Consider the following 26,777-nt stretch of genomic DNA (forward strand, 5'->3'; position numbering starts at 1 on the left):
TTTTTACTTAAAAAAAAAAAACACAACAAACCCTACCTTCAATGTTTAAAAGAATTACAAAAAAACCAAAACCCCAGGACACAAAACTGCACTTTGACACGTGAACATGTACTCATTACATGTGAGCCAAATAAACTTATTTGCCTCAACCCTCATTTCCAAGACTTCCCACCTTTAATTAATTAACGTGTTTTCATTATACATTCCACAATGAAAATAAGTTTTGCAGTTCCTGGAACTTCACTTACGTCACTAATTCGGTGTACTTTAAAATCCCTCTAATTATGCAAGCCTATAAAGTAAGTCACACTTTCAGACATGAACACAGGTAATACAAAATGCCAGAGTTAGCAGAAGCATCAAAGCACACAGACACGCACACACACTGCTACTATGAAGTGAGCACTACATCAGGGATACTCAATGGGTAAGGCCTTTTCCAGACCACTTCCAATTCCTAATCTCAGCTCTTCAAGAGAGTAAGAGCTCTTCTTATCATCTGTAAGAAGACAAATGTAAATGTTCTTGCCAAAGAACTTCTTTGTTTCTGGGATGTTTTTATGAAAACCATCAATTCAAACTTGCTTTCAGTACTCTTCCTAAAATCAAGAAGGCACAAGACTATCAGTTCCATGTTCTTTAGCCAATTAACCAAATTCAGTTGAACAAAAATTCTCTTAATTTGTCCTAATAACTTCAAATTTTCCACGTTTCTAGGCAGAACAAAAATGCTGTTTGCAATATCAAACAATCATAAATACACACACATTATGCAATTGCCTGTTTATTTAGTGGCACCAGTTTTGCAAACTAGAAATTATTTCTACTTTTCATCTCACATACAATCTGCAACCATTCACAGGCTGAATGCAATTTCTTCAACAGACTTGAAAACAAAAAGTACATTCTTAAAATTAGGACTGAATTCACATGTCTTCTTTGGACCAAGAAAATGGTACATAATACAAAATATACATTTATGGAATTTCTTTAAAAGTTTGGATCACATAAACAGCAAACAGTGGGTGAGTTAACTGTGGAGAATTTCATTATACACTGTTTAGGAAAAATATTTCTGCAGTTGTAGGAGTTTTACATTTATAGATTTTTAAAAAATGAATCTATGTATAATACAACATGCTTTTAACATGTACATGGACTCTCCACTTGTAACATTTATGCAAATTAAGTGAAATAAACCATTTCAAAAGTGAAACCAACTACTATTGGGGCATATTACTACAAACAAGATACTTCCTGCGGATATGCTGATGTCTTCGTGAAGGGCTAACCAAGCAAGACAATGGTTTCTGTTTCAAAATTCCCACACATGGGAATTAAATAAGCTGTAACTGAACATCCAATTTGGGCAACAAATGAGACAAGCTAATCAATTTTTTCATGGTCGTTACATTTTAGTAGAAATCCCATTAATCCTGTACATTGATGGCCATATGTTACATCCTATTTTAACATTCTGTATCAGTAAGTAAATACCTAATACCCTAGAATCTGAAGTGAATTAAACATTTAATGAACTCTAAAACTAGGAAGCTCAAAATTTTAAAACCTGAGTGCGATCAGACAGTTAAATGTCTTGTGAATATACTATATTTGCACTATGCAGGTCAGAAACATTCCAAACTTTCAATTTCCATCTTACCTCTTTTCTGTTGAGTTTCAAAAGTGGCAAACTTAGAGTGATGTTATCCTCCAGAACTGGTCCAAATAAGATTATTTTATTCACCTTTAATTACTCTCCTTTCCCCCAAAATACAACCTTTAAAAAGGGTATTTTAATATCAGATTCTAGCCTAGGCTCCCATCCACCTCCTCTCTCTCTCAAAAAGTTAAACACTTCCTTAAATTACTCAAATTATTTTGACACCTTTGAAATATTTTTTACGGGCTTTTTGCAGGAAAAAAGGCTGATGAACCCCTGCAATATTGTAAACTTTGGGGAGTTAGGTACATTATTATATGATTTTCCTGGGTAAGGAAGTTCCTAGGATTCATCATTTTCAAAGGGCCTGGGAACCTACAAAGTTAAGAATTGTTCCTAAAATGGATTTGTGGCACTCGCTATACCTAATTGAGATATTACTAATTTTGTCCTGTGGCTACAATCTCCTACACCAATCTTACTTCAGGTAGTACAATACAAACACAAATGTTACTCAATGTCTTCTACTGGACCAGGAGGACTATGGAAAAGAAAGGAAAAACATTAAATTTTTCTGAATACTTAATTCGATGAGAAAGCTAATAGAAACTGAGGTTTGGAGCAATTAAAAGACCGGAAGGATTGGGTTTTGTGGTGAATAAACATTTGCATTTATTTTTTCTGTTTTTAAGTTGAAGCAGCAGCATTTTTGTTTATCATTATCTCCCTTGATGGAAAATCAAATGATCTGAAGAAGCAAAGGTTGGTTCTTGCCGGTTTATGTAACAGTTCTTAATAGCCTGGCTAGAGGAAGCTCTCTCTATGGCTTTTACAACAATTAAGAGTAATCCTCTCTGTCCTCCTCACTGGCATCTCCCAAATTTTCTTTTTTTCGGCCCAGTTTTGTACAGTAGAAATTGGCCTTGGTGAAGTAATGCCCTAAACTCTTGCTCAAGAAAATGGAATCAGCCTGCTTACGTTTGAAAAAGAGAGAGACAACCACCACAAAGAGGGCAGTAGAGGAAATAAAGCAACATTTCGTGCCGGATAAGGGAGGGGAAAAAAGTCACTTCTTTGTTACATCAATCCAAACAACATTTTCCCCCATCTAATAAAATGCAATTTAGTCAACTATAATTTCAATACATCTGAGTGTTTCTAGTTGGCGCACTCCTACCTGCTGGTAATATAACCAGAAAAATACGAGAGCAGAGGCCACTAGGTTAATACATAAAGCAGGTAAAAGGGAAAGAATGAGTGAAGGTGAACAAAAGTAGAAATGTTCATTTGACAATCAAGTGGAACCAAATGCCTCTCATCATTTCTGATGGCATTCTGATTATCAGTAATAACTAACACTTGAGACTTAACTATTCTGACCTACAAAACAATACAGTATTATACTCGCAACATTTAGAAAATGTATCCTTAAATATTTCAAGCATATTCTAAAGTAATATAGAATTTAAAAATACAATCCAAAAATCATGGCACATTATTGAAGAAAATAAAGTAAAATTATGCTTCTAAAGTTTTAAACTATAAAGAACTCTTCCTAATGCCTAAAAGAAAAACTAATGAGAGGACTAGATCACTCAGTTACAAAATGGTCATCTCACCGGCAGTATCTGCAAGCAAAAGTATGAAACTCTTTAAGGTTCCTTCAAAGAGAAACCTCAAAAGAGAAACATTTATGTACTGAAATATTTACATATTTTCTACTACCAAATCCTAATATAATACTGTACAAATAACAAAACATTATAGGCTTATACCTCTAATTCAAATTTTATGAATTAAAAGTATACATCATGAAATTCAAAATTAAAAAAGAAAACCTGTAACCAATTTTGTCACTTCTTTCAGAAATCACAAATTGAATTCACATATGAACTTGTCCAGTAAAGATATCTGGGCAGTGAAATTATTTTTAAAAATTAATGCATAATAATCATTTGGCTAAAACTAGATATTAACGGCAGTGTGTTTCAAAGAAACAGAATTTTTCTTAAATTTTAGCTGTCTGTATATAGCAGGAAACTAATTTTATAGCAGGAGTAGTAAAAGGCCATTTGTTAAAGGTAGTCAAGCATACTGAATAGATTTGAGCCTCATCAGTCCTATATTACTACTATGCTGAGCAAAATTTTCTTTTGAATGAGATTTTTAACTTTGGGGAGAGGAAAACAAATGGAAGAGTTTTCAAGTGAATAATGGAAGCATAAATGAGCTTTTTAGGACAGAGAGACCTGCCTTATTCAGGAAAATTATCTGGCAGACAGTAGGAGGGTGACAGCTATTTTTTTTTTTTTTTTGGATGAGTGATTCAGCTATAATATTAACGTGTTAGATTATAAATTCTACTCAAATGTAAACTCCTTGAGGGCAAGGATCTAGTCATTTCTTTATAGTTCCAAGGTATTTCGCCTAGAACAGTGTTTTGCAGATAACACTCAATATGTTTCCTGGGAAAGCTGATTAGTGGAATTAATATGTGGTCAGATGGATGATCACTAAAAATGGTAGTATAACTCAGATTATTTGAATTACATAATTTATTCTTTAATCTAAATTTCTTAATGTAGTAATAAAAAATAAGTGGCTGGAGCAGTATACTAATTGCATAGTACTCTAGAAGCAAGCATTATAATTAAAAATGTTTGAAATAGTTCTAAAGCTAAATAAGAAAAATATCATTTGGATTTTGTAAAGTTAATGCTAATATTGAGAACTGCTTCTGTTATCTATAAAAGTATATTCCTTAACAAAGTGGAAATTAAGAGAGCTTACTGCTACGACAGTAAGAAACCAGTGAAATTTTTTAATGTTAGGGTTAAGAGTCTGCTACACAAAATGAATTTCCTATTACAAGCAGCAAAATGAGTTCATCCTAAGAAAACACTTAAATGAAGGTACATTTTGAATGGTAAATTATCATCACAAAAGAACTTTCACCCTCCAAAGAAAATAACATACAACACATCGAAAAATTTTGAGGCATTGCCCTGAGATGCTAATTAGCACACAAAAGGGGGTTGGGAGGGCAAGAACTTAAGTGGTACAAAAATGAAGTGCACCATAGAGGTGCAAAAGTGCCTTTTAAACGTGTGGTCGGTTCCCACCACCACCATTACCCCCAGGAATCAAGAACACACACAGTCTGCTATAATAATGGATACTTCCTTTTTTATAATGAAAAGTTATATCTAGTATGGCAATGCTGACTCATGTGGAAAAGATTTAGTCTTCTCAGAGAACATTTAATAGTTTTCTCTCACTTCCAAGCTTCATTTCAGTACTAATAATTTTAACAGAGGAATAGCTTAACGTCCTCTTTTTTATTTAAAAACTCTCAAAAAAAAAAAGCTCTAAATATGCTGTTATGGTTTGAAATATAGCTCTCCATCACATATTTTAACTTGTGATTTGTGATTTTGCAGATCAAAATCCAATTCGAAGTTTTGCAATTTCTAGAACTAAAAAATTCAGTCTACTTAAAAAATTAAGAACCTGGCTTCTTATAATAGGAATTTAGTTTTCAGTACTAGTATGTCTGGTAATCACTCTATACTAGAAGCATTGTATTCATTAAATGCACACTGAGATGCTTGCAAAGCCATAACTTAGAACATTATCATACTTCGCACTCTACCACAGATTTAGACACTGAGCATTTATTTGTAAGTATGGAATTGGTTCTGTAATTCCAACTTATGAATTTCTAAATATAAATAGTACTTGTTTTTCTTCATTCATGCTGGATTGAGATATAAATTAAATACAATTAAATTACATTTAATCGCCTCACAAATAAGGGGGATAATGAAAAGGTTTTGCTGGTATGTAACTACTTAAATCTGAGACATTTCACATTACTTTTCCCACTACTCCCCTAACTTTACATTAGTTTTAAGGCTATATATACAAATATGTATATTTCCAAGTTAGGGAGAAAACAAATGTAACAAAGTTGATTATACTACCTTTTATACACAGAGTTTTGATTTTGTATTCAATGTTGTATTGTAATCTTACATCTTAATAATTTCTAGTGGGGAATCTGCCTACTGAATGATTAAATTACACGGCAATAAATACAATATTCAACCTAAAGAGACAAAAATACAGAAGGGCACAAAACAGTAGTCTTTTCAACGTGACAGATTTTAAAACTTACTTTCACATGCTTAATCAGAGGAATTTAAGCCTAAATTAAATTAGGTTATTTTTATATCTACAATTCCTTAAGCTTCGAATGTTATTTTTAAAGGCCAACAGCTAAATATTAGCAACATGCTCTATTTCAAATCACAAATACATCTTCACTACTTGGATTCTAAAGACATGAGTCCATTAAAAATCACAGGCAAACACACGCACGTGCACACACGCGCACACCCACCCACACACACGCACACCCCTACTATAGAGTGTTAGATTGTCAAGCTCTGACAATTATTTTAATTAAACAGTAGGCAAATTCAAGCTGATACACATAGAATGAAAAATAAGCAGCCAGAAAGAAACCCATTAAAAAACAGATTAAGAAACAACAGAGATTTAAATCTTTTAGTCTTTCTAATGGAAGGGAAACAGTTCCATCTGTGCCGTGAGTAACATTATTTCCCAATTAAAAGAGACAAACATCTTTCCCCACGAGAAACTTCTCACTTACAATGGCATGGTGTTTTAAAAGGGCGGGGTAAAGGAGGAATTACACATACATGATTAAATTTCTTGTTTGTTAAATCAAGCTTTATTGATAAAATGGAATTCAGAATACCTTACTAGGAACAGCAGCAGGCCCAGCCAATCATGATAGCAAAAATGTGGCAGTCTCCTACTATATGTAGGAAGCTGCTGCTTATCAATTAGTAATTCAATGTAAGGACTCGGAAAAGAGGTGCAAAGAATCAAGGCATTTCAGCCCCAAGATTGATATTCTTATGAATATACTGTATTACCTGCAATACTCCTGGCAACAAGGAGAGAACCTAGACGACAGTTAAATGAAGGGACCAGCTTTATCAACAGTGCCAACCCCACTGCCAAAACATGAAGACAGTTTTCAGTTAACTCCCTGGATGTCCGGCTTTGTAAGATTTGGGAATTCTTCTCCTTAATCATGTACACATTTGAGTGCCTAGCTGACATGGCTGCTGCTCTCCCTGTCCCAACCCCAAGTCCAAACACAACATGACTTGAAAGGGCTATATATCTGTTGCATCACACAACAAGCCAAACATTTTTTTGTAACTCTGATAGTGATTTAAAGCAGTTCATAATTAAATATGAGCATTTTGTACAAGGACAATTACACTTTACAAAAAACAAAATCATACAACAAAAATTGCTGGAGTCTGATTTACAACATGAATTATGGTTTGAAATCACGTTTACATAAGTCTCAAATTTACAAAAAAAAAAAAAATCAGTTCTGGGCTAGCTGTTGTACTGCTGAAGTTCTCTGGTGTGATCCACTCTCACCCATGACACATGTCCTTCTTTAAAGTTGAGGAGGGATGTTTAAAAGGTTCAAGGAAGTTGAGCTGTACTCTCCTTTGGAGGTGAAGGTAAACTCCATGGCTAGATGAGCAGTTTTACCACATATCATCAGTCGATGTAGAATCCTTTATAAAAGGAAACAAAGCAAAAGAAGGAACTACATTAAAGCTGAGAGGTGCCAAAGCACATTACTCTTGGGATAATGCAGCAAGATAAGGTTTTGTAAAGTTGACATTCAGTCTATAAATGCTTTTTAAAGTATGTAAGTATGTGTGTGTGTCTAATATGAAGTATCAGTATTCAAGTTGTTCAAAAAATCTGTTTTGGAGTAAAATATTTAAAATATGGGGCACCTGGGTGGCGCAGTCGGTTGGGCGCCGACTTCAGCCAGGTCACGATCTCGCGGTCTGGGAGTTCGAGCCCCGCGTCAGGCTCTGGGCTGATGGCTCAGAGCCTGGAGCCTGTTTCCGATTCTGTGTCTCCCTCTCCCTGCCCCTCCCCCGTTCATGCTCTGTCTCTCTCTGTCCCAAAAATAAATAAACGTTGAAAAAAAAAATATTTAAAATATGATTTTACCATGAGGTGGACCAAATGTATTTCTAAACCATATAATAAAAATTTCTTATTTTCTTCAATTAAAACCCAATTTATTTTTAGACCACTTTTATAAACTTTTATTACACAAGAAGAGATTAAGACCTCAAGTCATAAGAGATGTAAGGAATACAGATGTGAGCAGTATATATTTCCGAGCTGTGCCCAAATGATTTTTAAGTTACCACTTTTCTGTAAACACCATACTGCAAAAGAATTCTAACAGGAAACTGGAAAATAGGGCATTCTTTTCACATAAGTAGAATTCTCTAACTTTAGTATTTAAATGAAGTATACACGTCAGGGTTCTCAGACAAGGTATTTCCAAACATAAAAACTATTCAGTGGAGCTGGGCAATCTGAAGTTCTATTGTAGCTCCTTATAAAACTCAGAATAATTCAAGATTCTGAGCAACTTCAAAAAAAACATTTAGTGGAGACAAACCTTCTGAAGTTGATTGCTTGCCGAGGCTTAAAAAACCAGCAATAATTCAAAGGGACTTTCTTCTTTTTTGAAAGAGGTGGCCACTCACCATGATTATGTCCTCAATCACGAGAACTTTGGTGCACCCAGAGTTCAGAACAATCAATCAGGGGTGTGTGTAAGGGCAAATGGGTACAGTGAACAGCTCTGCAAAATACAGGTACGAGGGTGTGCACATTTAGAGTGGAGGGGAAGAAGAAGCAGAGGGAGCGAAAATGCTACTTACAGTGTCATCATTTTTGTAAGGATTCAGTCTATTGTAAACGGCTTCAATTACATTCCGCCTAAATTTAAAAAAATGCAGAAAGTTAATTCTTTAGAGCACAGAACTGCTTAATAACTCATAGGTGCTCATTAAAATGTCAGATAATCTTACACTTAGAAATTATTTTAATTCTATTTCTTACTGTCAATAAGTGATCCACTTTAAGATATTTGAACCCCAATGTTAAACTAGATGTGAATTTATTCTAAAATGTAACATTCCACCAACCCAATTAATAGAAGACTGAAAGTCATGGTTTAAAGAAAAAAATCAGTCAGTAGGGTCAACTTCATTTGAACTGGCTTATGTGGTTATGACTCAGCAGTGATGCTAGTCTTAAGATATAATAGTAACATATTCTGGTTAAGAGTTGAACGTTAGTTTTGAAATAGAAGTAACGTCAACATCTGCTGTGGTAAAATAATTTGGATAAATTTTTACATTTGAATTTCTGCTTTTTGTAATGCCCCCTTTAAAAAGCTCTATAAAACAGAAATGTCAAATATGACATTTTCCCTGCAAAGTCTAGGAATTAATTTTTGAATAATATTTTGTTAAAAACTCTGTAGTGGTATTATAAGTTATAGCCTCCCTACTTCCAAAATTGATTTGAAGCAATTTTATAGACAGTCATTTCACAGAAGGTCACATTGGAAGAAAAGAAATAAAAGCTTCAAACAGGAATTTTTACAATTTCTATTTAGACAAATGATCATAAGGAACCTGGCTTCATTTCTATAACACAGTAGAAAATCAAGGAAATTGTCAATATATCTTTGTGTAGGTCAATTATATGGATAGTTAAGGTACAAATGCTTGATTTATAAAATTTCCTACAAAGATGTAAGCTTCATTTTTAACACGAATTAGTCCAGTTCTGTGAACTGAGGTGCACATAGAAGAAGGCAAGAAATGCTTCCTCATCTTCCCTCACAACAAAATCCACCCAACCAGGAATCAACAACCAAAAACACTGGGAAAATCAGATATAGAAAAATGGCCCAGATGGAGGAAGAGAAAAATGCTTATCCCTGGGGTGCTAAATTATCCAGGGATCAACAAAATCAAATTACAATAGCAGCAATAAAAAGGAAAATTGTAGTGCTATGTAATTTAGCTTAAAAAATTCTTTCACTATATTTATTATACTTATGCTACATGAGGAAATCAACGTAACCCACGTCTCCACTAAAGACGGCCTTCAGTGTAATAAGTTACAAACAATGACATCCTGACACCTGTTCTGAACAAGCACCATGTACCATTAATAATGAAAAACACTGAATTGCGGTTAAACATCCTGAAGATCACTTCAGAAATTAGGTAAATACACATTTGGTCAATGAACACCTAATATTTTTATGTACTGAGACAAATTTTAAGAGTGTGCAGAATGTAACTTACTTGCTTGCCAATTCACCCCCCGGTGGGAGGCTGGGGATGTTCTCACTTGCTAATGTGCGCATCACATGGACTAAGTCAGGGACGCCTTCCCCCTGCTTCTTTATGATTTCTGGGAATCAGAAGTACTTTTTTTGTAAGTGTTATTCAAATTTAATTAAAAAAAAAACGAAACAAAGATAACTTAGGTTTTTAAAGATGGCATTTACCACATCTGAGATTTTCTAAGCTGGTATTAGAAAAAAAATTAAGTTGACTTTTGAAAATTTATGACAAAGGGATGCACAAAATGACACACAAAAATGAGATACTTTCCAGATTAAGTTGAAAGAATGAAAATGAACAAGATAAACATGTGAAAAAATTTTCATGTTAAAACCAATGCATTACCTAATCAAGGATATAGGTATAAAAATGAAATGTCAACTAGTTTACTTTGGAGGAGGTCAACTCCTCTCTTTACACTAGAAACATGTTTCCTGAATTTTACACAGATTTAAAAAAAATAATTTCAAAATTTGAAAGGAAAAAAACCCTTTAAGTATAGGGGAATTTATTGATTATATACTAACCCAAATCATTTTTACATGTTTATATTTGCAAAACGATACTTAAGTAGCATGTGCAGATTAGGTTATATAACTGAATACCACTCACAGCTTAGTTTTTGTCTGAAGTAACTTTAGGCAATAAACAGATATATAATACCATTTCTTTAGTTAGTTGATTATTTGAACAAGGCATACAGAATGGAAAAAAGTCTAAATTTCGTAACTTTTAATTTGATAAACCATACAACTGCATTTTAAATTGTTAATTTCAAAACATCCAGTTACTAAATGGGTATAGTGATATGATCTGCAGTGTCGCCATGTAGATGCATACTGTTCCTCATACCACAGAATACCAACAGTTACGTACAAAAGACTTAACTCTCAGACTAAATCTTTACATGGGAGTTTCAGCGTATTTACTCTAAACGCAAGATCATACCAAAGGTATCTGTAAATTAAAGGTTCAAGTTTTATTCAATTTTCTGTTTTTAAATGTTTATCCTAAGAGATTTTCTTTGTCATCATTAGGGCAATAAAATTATCATTCTAGTTCTCAATTTGTAAATACCCTTGAAAAGTCACAATGCATATAAAGATCTTCTGTCTTCTGATCAGGTTTTAAAATGCTAATTCTTCATTAAAGCCGCATATTAAAAGACAGACATTGCTACCCGTATTTCTTTAAATGGCTCAAATTGTCCTTTTGGAATTAAGGCCAAATTTTACCATGTATTATGTTTTTGCCTTTTTTTTTTTTTTTTAACCAGTCTTAAATCTGAACAAAAAGCAAGGATCTCAGATTTGGTTTGCCAAGTTCCTTTATTGTATAATCTTTAACATCTAGTATATTTATTCTACATAGTTCTAATGCTGGAAATCTGCCGTACAAAAATAAAGGGTTTTGATGTTTACCTAAGCTGCACAATTTCACAATCTAAAGCTGTAATACACTTAACATACAGTCTCTGCTAAGCCAACACAATTATTGGATAGATAACTAAATACAATAGAAATGAACACTGATGATAAATTCAATCAATGATAGTTTCAGGTCTAAAAAACATTACCTTAATTCATCTATATTTGATGTATCTTACATCTCCTCTGTTAAAATATATATTTGGGTATTTTAATTGTGAAGAAAATTACAGGAAGACAAATTCTTTAAAAAAAATGAATGTAAGTCTTTAAAAACAGTTAATATCTCCTATTCCACATGGGACAGTAATACATTTAAACTGTCTTACCATTAATACTATACTAGCATTGCCTCTTCTGCTTTTAAAAAGGAAAACAAAATGAATCTTAAGAAATACTCCTTTAATTGCTGTTGGACTATACATTTTAATTAGAACTGTAAAAAGACTGAATGTTTTTACTAAAGAATATATATGTATAGAAGATGTTTCTCACACTCACATATAAACACATTCTACTCTTCCCCACTCCACTTCACACCAAGTTTGAGGGATTCTAGTATTTATCTCCAAATTAGCAACTTTAAAGCTTGGGCAGTCAGCAGCAAAGATTTAAAAAATATATGTGTAGAAGAAGAACAATCTTACATTGGTTTAAAAGGACCACAACCTTAAGTGATGTGGTTTAAATTATGAGCTGAATCTTTTCACAACCCTACAGAGTCAAGTATTTAGAAGGACACAGATAACAGGAGAGCTGAAAAGCCTTTTCTCTTTTCTACAGTGTGGACAGAGAAGCCAAAAGTATTCAAAGCAAATAAAATGAGGTTTGATAGGTCACAGCAATTTTGAAGGCATGTATTTAAAAAATAAAGAAAAAAAGAAGAGAATATTCAGTGCCTGTTCTGGAGGCTGAATGCAGTCTTTTTTTCTTAGAACAACTTTTGCAATTTAAATAGTTACATTCTGTGTTTTAAAATATAGTAGCAATTTTAATTAATGTAATATATTTATTCTCTAGTTGCAGTCTTATCAAATCTATCTCAATAAGGAATATAAAATTTAACTTCTGACACAATAATCTTAAATTGAATGGTACAAGTATAACACTTCAACATATCAAAAATATTGAGTATTGATGTAAACTCTGTTCAGGTGGCAATCCTTGCTGGATAAAAAGCAATATAAAACTTAATATTGTAACATAAAATTATGTATCTAAAGCAACTATTTAGAATTGCACCAAAAACTTAAAGAGTGCATACTAAAGAGAAAAGTTGTATTTCAAAAATGTGACCCTATTTCATAGCAAATAAAACTGAAGTATTTATTTTTTATATCAATAAGAAAACATGTACACCCAAGTTAAAGTGCCAATAAATCAAATACCAATTTATCCCAATACAGATTCTTATGGTTTCATTTTTCCACTAACCAGCAGTTTGAATCAATGTGAAATAACTTGGTAGCATTCTAAATATTTTATTTTACTGTATTATATAAATAACATATCAAAATGAATCATTTAAAATATAAAAATTCCAAGATCCTTGGATAATAGTGAGAAAACAAAGTCACTGAATAAGTAGGTCCAATGAATGAAATAGTAAATAGTACATACACACACTAGATATATCGCTATCAAGTGGGGGGAGAGCAATAAAAACAAAACAGCAGCTCCAGATAGTACTGAAAATCAAAACCAATCATGATTCTAGTATCAGACTGATAACTGATATCAAACAGTAAAAAGGGAGAAAACAGAATTAAAGTGCATATTAATTTTAATAATGCAGGCACAGCAGGATATAATAGTGTGTAGGTCAATGCTTACATGCTCTTAGATCTTTAACGTGCAAATTCATAACATCAGGAGCCCAAAATGTATTTTAAAGCTTTTATAAGCATGTTAAGTTTTTCTTCTTAAAGAAACTGCATAATCTACATACTTACTGCATATATGGCAGCGAAATGCAATTCTCTGGGGAGACTTAGCATTTATATCAAGTAGTAGCTGAGTAAAAGGTTATATATTTTCAAATGTTTAAAGCCATTACACTTGACAGTTACAGACATCTTTCTAATTGTCTCAAAATAATTTGCAGAATTATGACAAATCCACTGCTGGAACTCCCAATAAAATGCTGATTTTATTCAGCATTTGCATTTCTGCCAAGTAGAGACCTAGCATATCTTCTATTCAGGTCTATGTTATCTCGATGAGGCAGTTTATGTCTTATGTCTTCAAGTCTTTAAACTTGAAACAGTTTAAAATAAATTTTTAAAAGCTGTGGCACATGAAAGTTGCTAATAACCAGGCTGTGATCTTCAAGTTATTGAAAAAAAAAAAAGTCCTAAAAATCTTAAATTCATATACATAGCTTTACACAGAAAGATGGTATTTAAATTATCACCATCATAAACAATCTGTTCATCATTAAATAAATCACAAATCAGACTTTCCTGGCATAAAATTACTCATGCCAGTGAATTCATCAAGAATTTTAAAGCACACACTTTTTAGCCTTTTTAAACCAAAAGTATCCTGAACAGAACGTACAGCGCCACATTAGTTCTTATTTCTGTTATAACTGTGATAGGACAATCAAAAACATCTGAACAGTGACTACAGAAATGCCCTTTCCCACCTTTGTACACTAAACACTAAATGTCAAAGGCATGTAAAGGTCTAAAAGCTAAAATATTAAAGTTTGATTGTGTTGAGGTTTTTCTTTAAGAAAGCTACTTATTTTTTGTTAAATGATCCACCTTCTACTCTGCTTTCCAGGTACTTGTCCAATTCTGCCTCCTTCTTCACTGCTTCTGGTGATACTTTGGGTGCATTTGGAAAACAGATCAATATCACACTCATGTTGTCTCGACTTCCCTAGGAAGAAAAAAGTTTGAGAAATATTATGCTTTCTTCTTGCTCTTTAAAGCTTTGAGAATCTTTATAGCCACGACAATTTTAATTATACTTGTTCTAGTAAAACATATACACATATGGTTTTTAAGGAGAAAAAAATACGCATATGTGGAGAGGCACCCCCCCGCCATACACATAATAGTACGTATGGTATACAGTATAACTAACACTCCAAAAGACAGAAGAAACACTACAGGTTAACCTCCACTGCAACAATAATTTTTTTAAATGCTATAAAAAAAAAAATATTGCCGAACATTTACTACTGGTGGCCTACTTAACTTGCAGTGATACCTAACCCGAATACATGTACATACTCACTCAACAAAACAGAAAATTCTAGTGGTATTCCTTACAAGAGGATTTGATCTGTAGTTACATGTATGCTTGACAAATTTATATTTAAAATGAATCATAATAAATTATGGGCTAATTAACTTGCTTCATAATAGAAACATGAAATTAAAAGTAAAAATACATGTATATAGTTTATAAAACAGTTTTTAACTTTCATAAGTTAAAAACAACTGACTTTTTACGAAGTACATTAACTTTTAAAGACACCCAGGTATTCAAAATGTTATAATTAAAATACTTGAATCAATGGTAGCCTCCCCATACTCCTCTTCCTATTGGGAACTGGAGTTAACTTTTACATGTTAAGTATTTGATGCCTCTGTATGGGAAAACTGACCTTATAACATTAGTTTAAGCAAACCATACAAAGAATTTAATATTAAAAAGAATCTTGGAGAAAAACAGTATAAAATGTGGCAAATGATAAGGTACTGAATAATTTTTAAAATGGAGTGGAATGCAGAAGAAATAAGTGGAAGCTGAGTCATAATTTACTATTTTCTGAATGTGATAATTCTCTCAAGAAAACAGCTTTGAATTTAGCTAACAACTACTTAATTCTCAAGAGCTACAGAATAAGACCAACAAATGGATACTACTTTTATGCATACTAAAAGGGACAAAAAAACACAAGCATCACTGTTCATCATTGTTCGCCTCTCATCAAATGCAGAAATTAACAGTGTGCACTATTAAGTTGTTGCTCTACTGATTTTTTGTAACATGTGTTGGATGTTACATAAACTTGATTTGTATTGGATGTTACATAAACCTGATTTCTGGGGCGCCTGGGTGGCGCAGTCGGTTAAGCGTCTGACTTCAACCAGGTCACGATCTCACGGTCTGTGAGTTCGAGCCCCGCGTCAGGCTCTGGGCTGATGGCTCAGAGCCTGGAGCCTGTTTCCAATTCTGTGTCTCCCTCTCTCTCTGCCCCTCCCCTGTTCATGCTCTGTCTCTCTCTGTCTCAAAAATAAAAATAAACGTTGAAAAAAAAAACCCTTTTAAAAAAAAATAAAAAAAAACCTGATTTCTAAGTATGATCAGATTTTAATTAAGATTTTAGGTAGAGCTGGCAGTATGCTTATAAAACTACACAGAACATTAGACGACTTTCATTTTCTGCACGTTGAAAGAAAATCAAATATGTAGCCTCAGAGAGTTTTATAAAACCAACATTTGCTGGGGGGGAAAAAAATCAAAGAATTAGTTAATGAACACTACTGACAAAAAATTTAATTCCTCAATAGCCCTGTGAGTTAGATACTATGATCTCCATTCAAAAGCTGAGAAAGGTTGAACACTTTGTCCAAGGCTGTAGAGTACAAAAGTAACAGAGGTAAGCCTGATTCAAGGCCTGACTCTTAAGTGTGCTTCCTCTTGCTTCAGCTTCTTCACCTGTAAAATAAAGGGGCTGACCTGGCTCATCTATATATATTACCCCTTTTGATCCTCCCCAACAACCCCAGTGACAGTATAATAATCTCTCTTACCTTTTTTACAATGATAGAAACTGATTTTTTCCACACAGCTTAAATAGCTTACCTGAAGTCATAGTCTCAGACCAAGTTCTTCTGACTCCATGTCCAAGGCTATTCTTATTACATCACACCAATGATCACTAAATTCTTTGCTGGTGCTACAGATTCATTACACCATAGTCTCAAAGTACATCCATGAGTATACTGAGATATCACATGATAAAAATAAAATATTAAAATTCTAAAATGCTTTTCAATTATAGACAAAGGCCTAACCCTCCCTTTCCTTTTAAAACATGCACTCTGATGTGATCTTTTTGCCTTTGATAATCTTCCACAATACTGAAAGACTCAAGTAGTAATGGTTAGTAAAAGACCATTCAGATCATAACTCTTGCATATTTGGTAATTTATTTCTAAAAAATGTTCCTAAATTTTCCTAATTGGTAAAGAGTATCCTGCAGTTTTTGTGCCAAAAACTTATTTCTGAGAACTATAGTTTCTAAAATAATTAAATACTAGAGTAATAATTAAGATGACATAAAATCATTTTTATCTTTTAAAAGAAAGTCTAGCTACCTTATACAAACAGGTGTCGACTACTTCATTGCAAACTTTCTCAAGGTCATCAGTGACTTCAAGTCTGGATCTTACAAAATCACAGAGCTCTTCATTTCCCATAACATCCCAAATACCATCACATGCAAGGATAATGAACTGATCATCTTCTTCAGATCTTTCAATATCATGGACTTCAGGCTCTGGTGAGACAAGCTGCTCTGTAGGACCTTTTCCATGGACACATTTGTAATCAAAGTCCCCAAGGGCCCTCGATACAGCCAGAGAGCCATTCACACGCTGAATCATTACAGAACCACCTGCATTCTGAATTCGTTCTTTTTCCAGCGGATTACTTGGTTTGTGATCTTGTGTGAAGAAGTGAACTTTCCTGTTCCTACAAAGTAAACCTCTCGAGTCTCCACAGTTAATGAAATAAGTATGTTGAGGAGAAATTAAGACACCCACAGCTGTTGACCCACTTCTATCTGCACCATGTTTCTTCTCTGACATAACTCTCATGTGTTCATCAATCTCCAGAAAACCTGTTCTGATTCCATTCTTTACATTTTCCACAGAAGGTGCTCCTGCAGACCCTTTAAAATCCTGGTTATTGGTGATGTGATCTAGCAAATGCTCACAGCAGTATTTGGCAACCTGAGAACCAGCATGCCCATCATACACAGCAAAGAATGACCATGTTTCAAGTCCACTTGGCAAACCGATCACAGCCGTATGTGCATCCTCCATTTCAACTCGCCAACCTTGCATGCTGCTTAGCCCATATCGCAACCCATTACCCTGCCCCTGGGCATTATGTTTTTCCATCTTTGGCTTGTCTAAAAATGCTCCCATTATGTCTTGATATTCTAGGTCTGCAAAGGAAGAGAAACAGGAAAGTTAATAACTATCTCACACACAAAATACATATCCAACAACCTTTTTAAGAGTGAAGGAGACAAACCTTTAAATAAGAAATCACAACTTTTTAAAAAAAAGTTTATTTATTATGAGAGAGACAGCAAGAGCAGGGGAGGGGCAGAGAGAGAGAGGGAGAGAAAGAATCCCAAGCAGGCTTTGCACTGCCAGCACAGAGGACTGGGGCTCGAACCGCATTGGTGTTCGAACTCACAGACCTCAACATCATGACCTGAGCCAAAACCAAGAATGGGACACTTAACCAAATGAGCCACCTAGGCACCCAGGAAATCACAACTCTTAGATGCCCGGCTGATTGGCTCAGTCACTGGGTCGTGAGTTCAAGCCGTACGTTGGGCGTAGGGTTTACTTAAAAAAAAAGAGAGAGAGATTTAGAAATCACAACTCTTATAAGCAGACATTGTGTTGCTGATGTGGAACCTGGAGATTAACAGGAAAGAGTTGGGGGAAAGGCTGATCAGGCACAGCTTAGAACCAGGCAAACAGAACTAAAGCATCAGGATAAAGGCAGCTGACCTGACACTGCCCCCATGAGGCACAACCATTTGAGGTAGCAAGGAGATCTGGCAGTAGTCATCAGCTTATTAGAGCCAGGCCAAGTGTTTAAGAATGCAATAAACAGGTGAATCTCTTAGGAAATCTCAGACCTAAGTTGTATGTGTATATTAATGAAGAAAAAGCCAAATGAATTCACAACATACCAAAAGCCTACTAATTCAAACATCTTGGTTGAAGATTCAGGATTTTCCAGTTTAATTCTGAACTACCTATAGTTTTATTGCTACTACATGAACTCTCTGAAAAAGTAAAAAATGATCTACTCACAATGGTCCAAATTTGCACACTCCTTCAAGCCTTTGCTCATGTTAGTTCCCCTAACTGGAATCCCCTTCCCCTCCTCCCTACTTATTGAGAAAAGTACATCCATCTTTTAAAGCTTAGTGCAAATTCTACCATTTCCATAGGTTTTTCAGTCTTTGACAAAGCCATTAAGTTATTAAATTCCTATAAGTAGTACAGCCTCAACTGTCAAAGTGCAAAGCAATTATCATACATATAGCAAAGCTTGTTACACAGAACAAAATCAACCTACTATAATCTACTGATGTATTAATTTAATGGTAATAACATGTATCATTATTATTATACTCTATGACCCTTAGTTATAAATAGTAAAGGAGATTAGAGGGTCTAGAGACAGCCATGTGGACAAGCCTGAAGGCTTAGCTAATCTAATCCTTTCCCAAGAACCAGTAACTACAAACCCTGGTCTGGAATGGGCCCAGACAACACAGGGAGACAGTTGGTTAGAATTTAGGTCGACCTCTACTTGACTAATAGCCTAGGAATGCAGAGACTTGGGGTGCAAGTCATCAAATAAGTCACAACTCAATTCAAACCAATCTGAACAAAGGATAGAACGAAATTTAATAGAGGTAAAGGGGGGAGGGGAAGTAGTGGGAAGGGAAAAGTACCTAGGTACATCAGGATGCAGTTATGAGACTAAAGGATTGATGATGCCAGTGATGCTAAGCTTTCAGAAGAAGATGGGAGAGAAAGGGAAAGAATAACTCCTCAGGAAGGTAATAGTTTCCAGTAACCTTTTTCCCCTTCTTTCCCTATCAGGGCCAAAGTAATACACAAGAGAGAAGTATGACTGATTGGTGTGATAAAACAATCTCCTGCCTACTCCTCTGTCCCTTATTACAATTCCGCTAATGAAGGTAAATAATGAAAACTAGCCATTTATTCCTTATGCTCATATTCATCAGATTACCAGATACCAACTTGATACATATCATGACAAGGGTGAGTGTTTTGACTGGACAAAGGATAACATAACGATGACACCTTAATAGCAGACAACGTTTAAGAATCATTCATTCATTCTCAACAACTCTCTAAAGTGAGTAATAATACCTTCACTTTGTAGATGAATCTTAATGAGACTAAAGGACTTGGCCAAGGTCACTCAACTGATTAAGTTTAGAGGAATCAGGACTCTAATTCAAGCCTGACTCTGAAGTACCATTTTACTAAGGCAATGGTCTTGATAATAGATGTACAAAAGAATTACCTGTGGACCTTTTGAAAAATAACAATTAACAAATCAGAATTTCCAGGGTAGGGTTGGAACCTAGGCATCTGCGTATCCATAGAAAAGATTAGATGGGACGCCTTAGATAGGTATGTGATTAGATGATGATTGAGTCATCATAAAGTTAAGTCATCTGCTGAAAGTCAACAGCAATTTGCCTCATTTCTGTACCTCAATTCCTTTAGCTAAGCTAAAGGGGAGGAGGGAGATATAGTTAAGATGTTTGATATTTACTAATCTAGCATTTCTTCTCTATACAATGGACACATTTATACTTACCTCTGAATGTTGCTTTGAGGTTTAAATGAGGCACTCAGCAAACAAGTATTTAATTATTACTACATTCTGACATACACAGTCACATCTAGATTCTGATATTACCTAAAAGGGAACTTACTCTTTTATAGAAAAGTCCAATAGTTATTTTCCAGATATATATGTATGAAATTACAAAGTAAATAATTTTTTGAAGACAAATAGGGTAAAAGTTCTAAAAACAAAACCCAAACTTTTGAAATATATGTTAGAATATATATTCTAACATATATTTGTTGAAATATATATGTTTGAAATATACATGTTAGAAATGTAAAAATGTAACAAACCAAGTCAACCATCTGATAAAATTTTAGGTCCTGCTCAATCATAAATATAAAAATATGGGTCAAGGACACATTCAAAGTTTTGTGGTTGGACTTTCACATAGCAAAAACAGGCAATTTAGAAATCTTACCTCCTGGAATTTTGAGTAATTTGTAGAATCCTAGTGAAGCAGCTAACAATAGCTACATAAATACAGCAGATGGTTATGTAAATTAATACCAGAAATATATTTTCTTATAAATACTATGTTTACATAATCATCTTCCAGAAGTGGACTACTTACTAATTATGTAGTCAAATTATTAAAATGGCATAAATCTAGAAATAGTAAATTCCAAGGGGATTCAATATGCCAATGAAAGCTTAAGCTAGTTTCTGAGAGAAATTCTAGTTCTCACCTCATCTTTTTTTTATGTTTATTTATTTGAGAGAGAGCACTAGTGAGTGTGGGAGAGGGGCAGAAAGACAAGGAGAGAATCCCAAGCAGGTTCAATGCTCAGAGTCCAAGGAGGGGCTTGATCTCACTAACTGTGAGATCATGGCCTGAGCCAAAAATCAAGAGTCAGATGCTCACCTGACTGAGCCACCTAGGTGCCCCTCACCTCATCTTAAATCTACTCTGCACACATGCTGACTAGATCTCACCACAACACTAGCTTATCAGTTGATCTGAACTTTTCAAAACAGTACTACGACAATCACAAGACTGTATTCATCTTTGATATAATCAGAAAATTTGGTGAATATTTTTTGTCTTTTTAAAAACTAACTCCTAAACTGAAAAATTCTAAGGCCGAGCCAGGAAATAATTCATTAAAGTCCATCCATTGGCTTTTATTAAGAAAAACTGATCTTATAATGACAGCATAAACTCTTAATAAACCTTGTCATTTGGTTTAATCTGCTCATAAATCCTCCCCTCCTCCCCATAAAAGCTCTATATATTCAACTGTTAAGATCCTTAAGCAACATATTAGTCCAGAAACAAGAGTTTTTCAAGTGACCGTTTGGGTAGTCTTTTAATAAAAAAACTGTGGTTTTTTTGTTTACTTATGGACACATAGTAAGTGGGCTCCATACACAGAGGTCAAAATACACATATGTAAACAATGTGAAGAAATTATATTTTAAAGATTAGGGGGGATCCAGAGGGATTATATACAAGAAAGATTAGAAGCTCCTTGGGGGAAGAGGGAAAAAATGGAACACTAACTGGTAGCAGTGTATAAAACATGGCAAAATTCAAGTCATTTGCAGTGAGATATGGGAAGTAAACCCTCTACCACTACCAAATATTTAACATATTCTACATTGCCCACTAATGCTTATAGATTTTGTCAAAGAAGAGGACAAATGCTCAGCTGACCCTGGAAATGCACATTTACTAAATAACAGAATATTAAGCAATATATTCCACAGCTGGGGTTCAATAAAGAAACACAGATTCCTTGTGGATGTATATCTGCTATAAAGGATAATTTAGGGTACACAAACTACTTTTAACTTCCTACACTATGAGGCATGGTAATTCATAAATTATATTTTGTAATACAAGGCAGTCACCTCAAAATTATCTATGGTAATGATAAATAAGTGCATGAGGGGCGCCTGAGTGGCTCGGTGGAGTAAGTGGCCAACTCTTGATTTTGGCTCAGGTCAGGATCTCACAGTCATGAGATCGAGCCCTGGGTAGAGTTCCATGTTGTTGGGCTCCATGCTGGGCATGGAGCCTGTAGAAGACTCTCTCTCCTTCTCCCTCTCTCTCTGCCCCTCTCCTGCTCTCTCTCCCCCTCTCCTGCTCTCTCTCTCTCTCAAAATAAATAAATAAATACATACATACATACATGAAAAAACTTTTTACCAATTTGAGGGAAAAAAGTTAATCTTTGGATAATTTTTCTCTCATTGGGAGTCTGAAATTTCTCATCTCATTTACTTTAAAAAATGATCACACATATTTATATTTACAAATTTGATTTTGATTAACTTGTATAACTCATCAGAGCCAAAAGTTAGAAATTATCTGTCCAAACCTATTTTACAAATGAGAAGGCACCAAGAAATAGAATGATTTGCTCAAGGCCACAAAGCTAGTTCTGCAGTAAAGGCTGAGAAATAGGACCTAGGTTTTGGACTTTTACTCCAATTCTACACATGCTATCCTGTGTACTTGCAAATGAAGTAATGGAAACCTAAAAACATAGACTTTTTATTTTTATTAATGTTTATTTTTTTTAGAGATAGAGAAAGAGACAGAGTTTGAGGAGGGGAGGAGCAGAAAGGGAGACACAGAATCTGAAGCAGGCTCCAGGCTCTGAGCTGTCAACACAGAACCCCACATGGGGCTCGAACTCACGACCATGAGATCATGACCTGAGCAGAAGTCGGACGCTTAACTGACTAAGCCACACAGGCGCCAAAGAAACATAGGCTTTTTAAAGACAAAACGCAAAGCACATAGGCAGGGGAGGCTGTCAGAGAATAAAGCTGAAACTTCCTTAAGTGCCATTTCTTCCTCTGCCTATTCTAACTTGTCTTCTAACCTTCTATCCTACCAAAGATAAATGACCAAAACAAACAAACAAACAAACAAACAAAAGGAAAGGTAAAGAGAAAAGGAAAAAAGGCAAGAAATCTAAACTTCGGTTTTTTTTTTTTTGTCTGGGACAGAGAGAAAACAACAGTGAACAATTAAATTTCTGGCAAAGCAAATCTCAAATACTCAGGCTTAATAAAATATGAGCAAAGAAAAGTTAGGGGATATATTTTTAAAGATTCACAAGTTACAGGGAGAATGGGAGTACCTCAATATTCATTAGCTCCAAATTGGAAACTACCCATCAACATACAAGGTATGAGAGGTCACTGATTGAATAAAAATTGCAGGCTGTCAATTAAAAAAACAAAAGGCACTCTGAAAGTAGGTTCATGGAAATGAAAAACTATTACTGAACTAAAAATTTCAATGAATAGCCAATCAGAGACTACAGAAAAAACAAACCTATACATGAGATCACCTCAAGAAATTCTTTTATAACTCAGGTCTTTCCTGGGGCGCCTGGGTGGCGCAGTCGGTTAAGCGTCCGACTTCAGCCAGGTCACGATCTCGCGGTCCGTGAGTTCGAGCCCCGCGTCGGGCTCTGGGCTGATGGCTCAGAGCCTGGAGCCTGTTTCCGATTCTGTGTCTCCCTCTCTCTCTGCCCCTCCCCCGTTCATGCTCTGTCTCTCTCTGTCCCAAAAATAAATAAACGTTGAAAAAAAAAAATTAAAAAAAAAAAAAAGAACTCAGGTCTTTCCTCATCTTGTTAATTCCAAACATACAAACCCACCCATATCTATACCCATCCTATCCTCATACCTTTCTGTTACAAAAGAGGACTCTATGCTCTCACTTAACATAAATCCCTCTACTAGAGCTTTAAAGCCCATGCTTCAAAGGAATCTTACACTACTTACATGTCTTCTCTGGAACCTTACACTGTTATCCTCTTTATATTCAACCTCTCTCTTTCAATTGGAGTACAACTTTATTTTTTTTTAACGTTTATTTATTTTTGAGAGAGAGACAGTGTGTGAGTCAGGGAGAGGCAGAGAGACACACACACACAACACACACAGCATCTGAAGCAGGCTCCAGGCTCTGAACTGTCAGCACAAAGTCTGACGCGGGGCTCGAACCCACAAACCGCGAGATCATGACCTGAACCAAAGTCAGACACTTAACTGACTGAGCCACCCAGGTGCCCCTGGATTACAACTTTTAAAGATACTCAAGGGGCGCATGGGTGGCTCAGTCGGTTGAGCTTCCGACTTCGGCTCAGGTCATGATCTCACGGTCTGTGAGTTCGAGCCCCCACGTTGGGCTCTGTGCTGACAGCTCGGAGCCTGGAGCCTGCTTCAGATTCTGTGTCTCACTCTCTCTCTGACCCTCCCCTGTTCATGCTCTGTCTCTCTCTGCCTCAAAAATAAATAAACGTTAAAAAAAAATTAAAAAAAAAAAAAGATACTCAAATGCCACCCATTACTAATAAGTCTTTACGTGACTCCTGCCCCTCTAGCTACTCGTCTGCCTTTTTCTTCCCTTTGCAGTTCATCTTCTTAAAAACAAGTATTGATGCTCTCTACACTGTTGTCTGACCATTCCACCAAAATAAACTTCTCCAAGTTGCTTATTACAATGGACATTTTTAGTCCTCATTTGATTGATTTCTTACAAAAGCTTTCAACACTCCCTCTTCCAATTTCCCACTGGTTTTTCTTTTTTTTTTTTTTAATTTTTTTTTTCAACGTTTATTTATTTTTGGGACAGAGAGAGACAGAGCATGAACGGGCGAGGGGCAGAGAGAGAGGGAGACACAGAATCGGAAACAGGCTCCAGGCTCTGAGCCATCAGCCCAGAGCCCGACGCGGGGCTCGAACTCACGGACCGCGAGATCGTGACCTGGATGAAGTCGGACGCTTAACCGACTGCGCCACCCAGGCGCCCCTCCCACTGGTTTTTCAAGAGGCTACACACTCCCAGCTTTCCTCCTGCCCTTAGCTTTTCCATCCTTGTTCCCTTTGCAGACCCATCTTCATCTTCCAAGCCATTAAATGTTGACATTCAAGGCTTAAATCTAAGCCCTTTTCTCATTTTATGCTGGCTTCGAAACTATTATTAATGTACATAGGAGGAAAGGGAAACAGAACAGATACACAAGGACTCAAAGTATACACTCATACTTTATTAATGAAAAACCCAGCCACGCAAACAGTTTTATACTTTCTATGGTTTAAAACTAAGTTCATCTCTACAGCTTGTCATTATCTCTTAAGTAATCTCCTTCTTAAAAATAATCTAGAAAAACAAAATCCTGTACATAAAGTAAAAAGAACTTGAGAAATTGCCCACTTATCCAATTTAATAATAAGGAGACACCCGTTTTATGTCTGTAAATGGAAATACCTTTCATAAGATTAAACTGAAAAGTTATGGATGTATCCAATATGTGACTTTGGACAAATCCTTTCACTTAATTTCTAACTCTCTTCATTGATAAATAAACATTGATAAATTAAGTGAAAGATATACCATGCTCAGAACAAGGTAATTCTACATTGAGAAATGTAGAAGTGAGAAGCCTAAAGTTTTAGGAATACTTAGGTAAATGGCATTAGTAAATTAATACTTCAATCTAAAACCATGCTGATGAATCCCATTTAAAAACTTTTATTCTCAATACCAAGATGAAGGTTATGAGACAAAGATTATTTTATAACAGAAAAATCAACTTGTAGAGAATGAAAAAAGAAAACACACAAAAACCAAAACCAAATTCAAACAAAAAAAGAAAAAAGAGAAAAACAGTCACCAGCAGTTGTAGGACTACAAGCTGGTAGCCTGAATTTGACCTTCACATTTATGGTTAGCCCCTTCCTGAACAACATGCATTCTTCAGAGTTCCTACTACTTTTTATTGACCACACGGCATCTGAGCTTGTATCATTTGATAAAGAGGACAATATCTACTATGATGGCAACAGCATATAATCCATGAGGATGAACTCTAATCTGTTATTTCATGAGTGGTCACCTCATCTCAATGTAGCAAAACAAAATATATCTGTAATAGGCTGAATAATGGCTTCCAACGATACCAGGTCCAAATCCTATAAATATTACGTTATTTGGAAAATCTTTGCAGGTGTGTTAAGAAACTTGCAATGGGGTAATTATTTTGGATTATACTGGGGTCCCTAAATGCAATCACAAGGGTCCTTGTAAGAGAAAGACAGTGGAAGAATTGTCACAGAGAAGTGATGTGAAGATAGAGCAAAGAGAGATTTGAAGATGCTGGCACTGAAGATTACAGTGATATATGGCTACAATCCAAGGAATGCTGCATTCTTCCCTAAAGCCTCCAGAGTGAACACATTCCTGCCAACACCTTGACTCTGGCCCACTGCAAATGATTTTGGACTTGTGCCCTCTAGATCGGTAAGAGAACAAACGTGTATGAAAAATAAGAAACTAGCGGTAAGAGAACAAACATGTATGAAAAGTAAGAAACTAGAGTATAAAAAGTATTAATAGAGCTAAGGAAAAATTTAAGAGGCAAAAATTATTGTAGTATTTTAAATGGCATGAAAAACAATAATGAGCAGAAAACCTATAGAAAACAACCTGCAAGGGGTAAAATTCAAAACAGGAGAAAAATCATCCTGTATGCAGATAAGAATAAAGAGATGAAAGTGGGTAGATTAAAGATACAAAGAATGTAGATCCAACAATTTAATTAGTACATTATAAAAAGAAAATCAAATACTGGAGAATAAACTTCAAAGAAAAGAGAAATTAATCCTAAACTGAGGGAAAATTTGATGATTTAAAATGTTCATCAAATACTAGATAATTTTAGTAGAAATGACCAACACCAAAGTATAATTTGATAATGA

At 35.0% G+C, this 26,777-nt stretch overlaps 1 protein-coding gene across 2 annotated transcripts in view; it reads right to left on the minus strand.

Annotated features, from left to right (window-relative positions):
- Window positions 1-768: 768 nt before the first annotated feature.
- The window catches only part of PPM1A (protein phosphatase, Mg2+/Mn2+ dependent 1A), a 52,265-nt gene continuing 26,256 nt past the window's right edge, over window positions 769-26,777 (minus strand). For both annotated transcript variants that reach the window (XM_086709619.1, XM_086709620.1), the window contains exons 2-6: window positions 16,724-17,577; window positions 14,153-14,270; window positions 9,916-10,024; window positions 8,473-8,530; window positions 769-7,293 (exon numbers count right to left, since the gene is read on the minus strand). In XM_086709619.1, coding sequence (XP_086565745.1) covers window positions 7,264-7,293; window positions 8,473-8,530; window positions 9,916-10,024; window positions 14,153-14,270; window positions 16,724-17,577 — 1,169 coding nt within the window. In that variant the 3' untranslated portion in view covers window positions 769-7,263. The remainder of the gene's footprint in view (window positions 7,294-8,472; window positions 8,531-9,915; window positions 10,025-14,152; window positions 14,271-16,723; window positions 17,578-26,777) is intronic.

The sequence above is a fragment of the Puma concolor genome, chromosome B3, assembly GCF_028749965.1.
Source record: "Puma concolor isolate L17-30 chromosome B3, mPumCon1.1.hap2, whole genome shotgun sequence".
NCBI classification, from domain to species: Eukaryota; Metazoa; Chordata; class Mammalia; order Carnivora; family Felidae; genus Puma; species Puma concolor.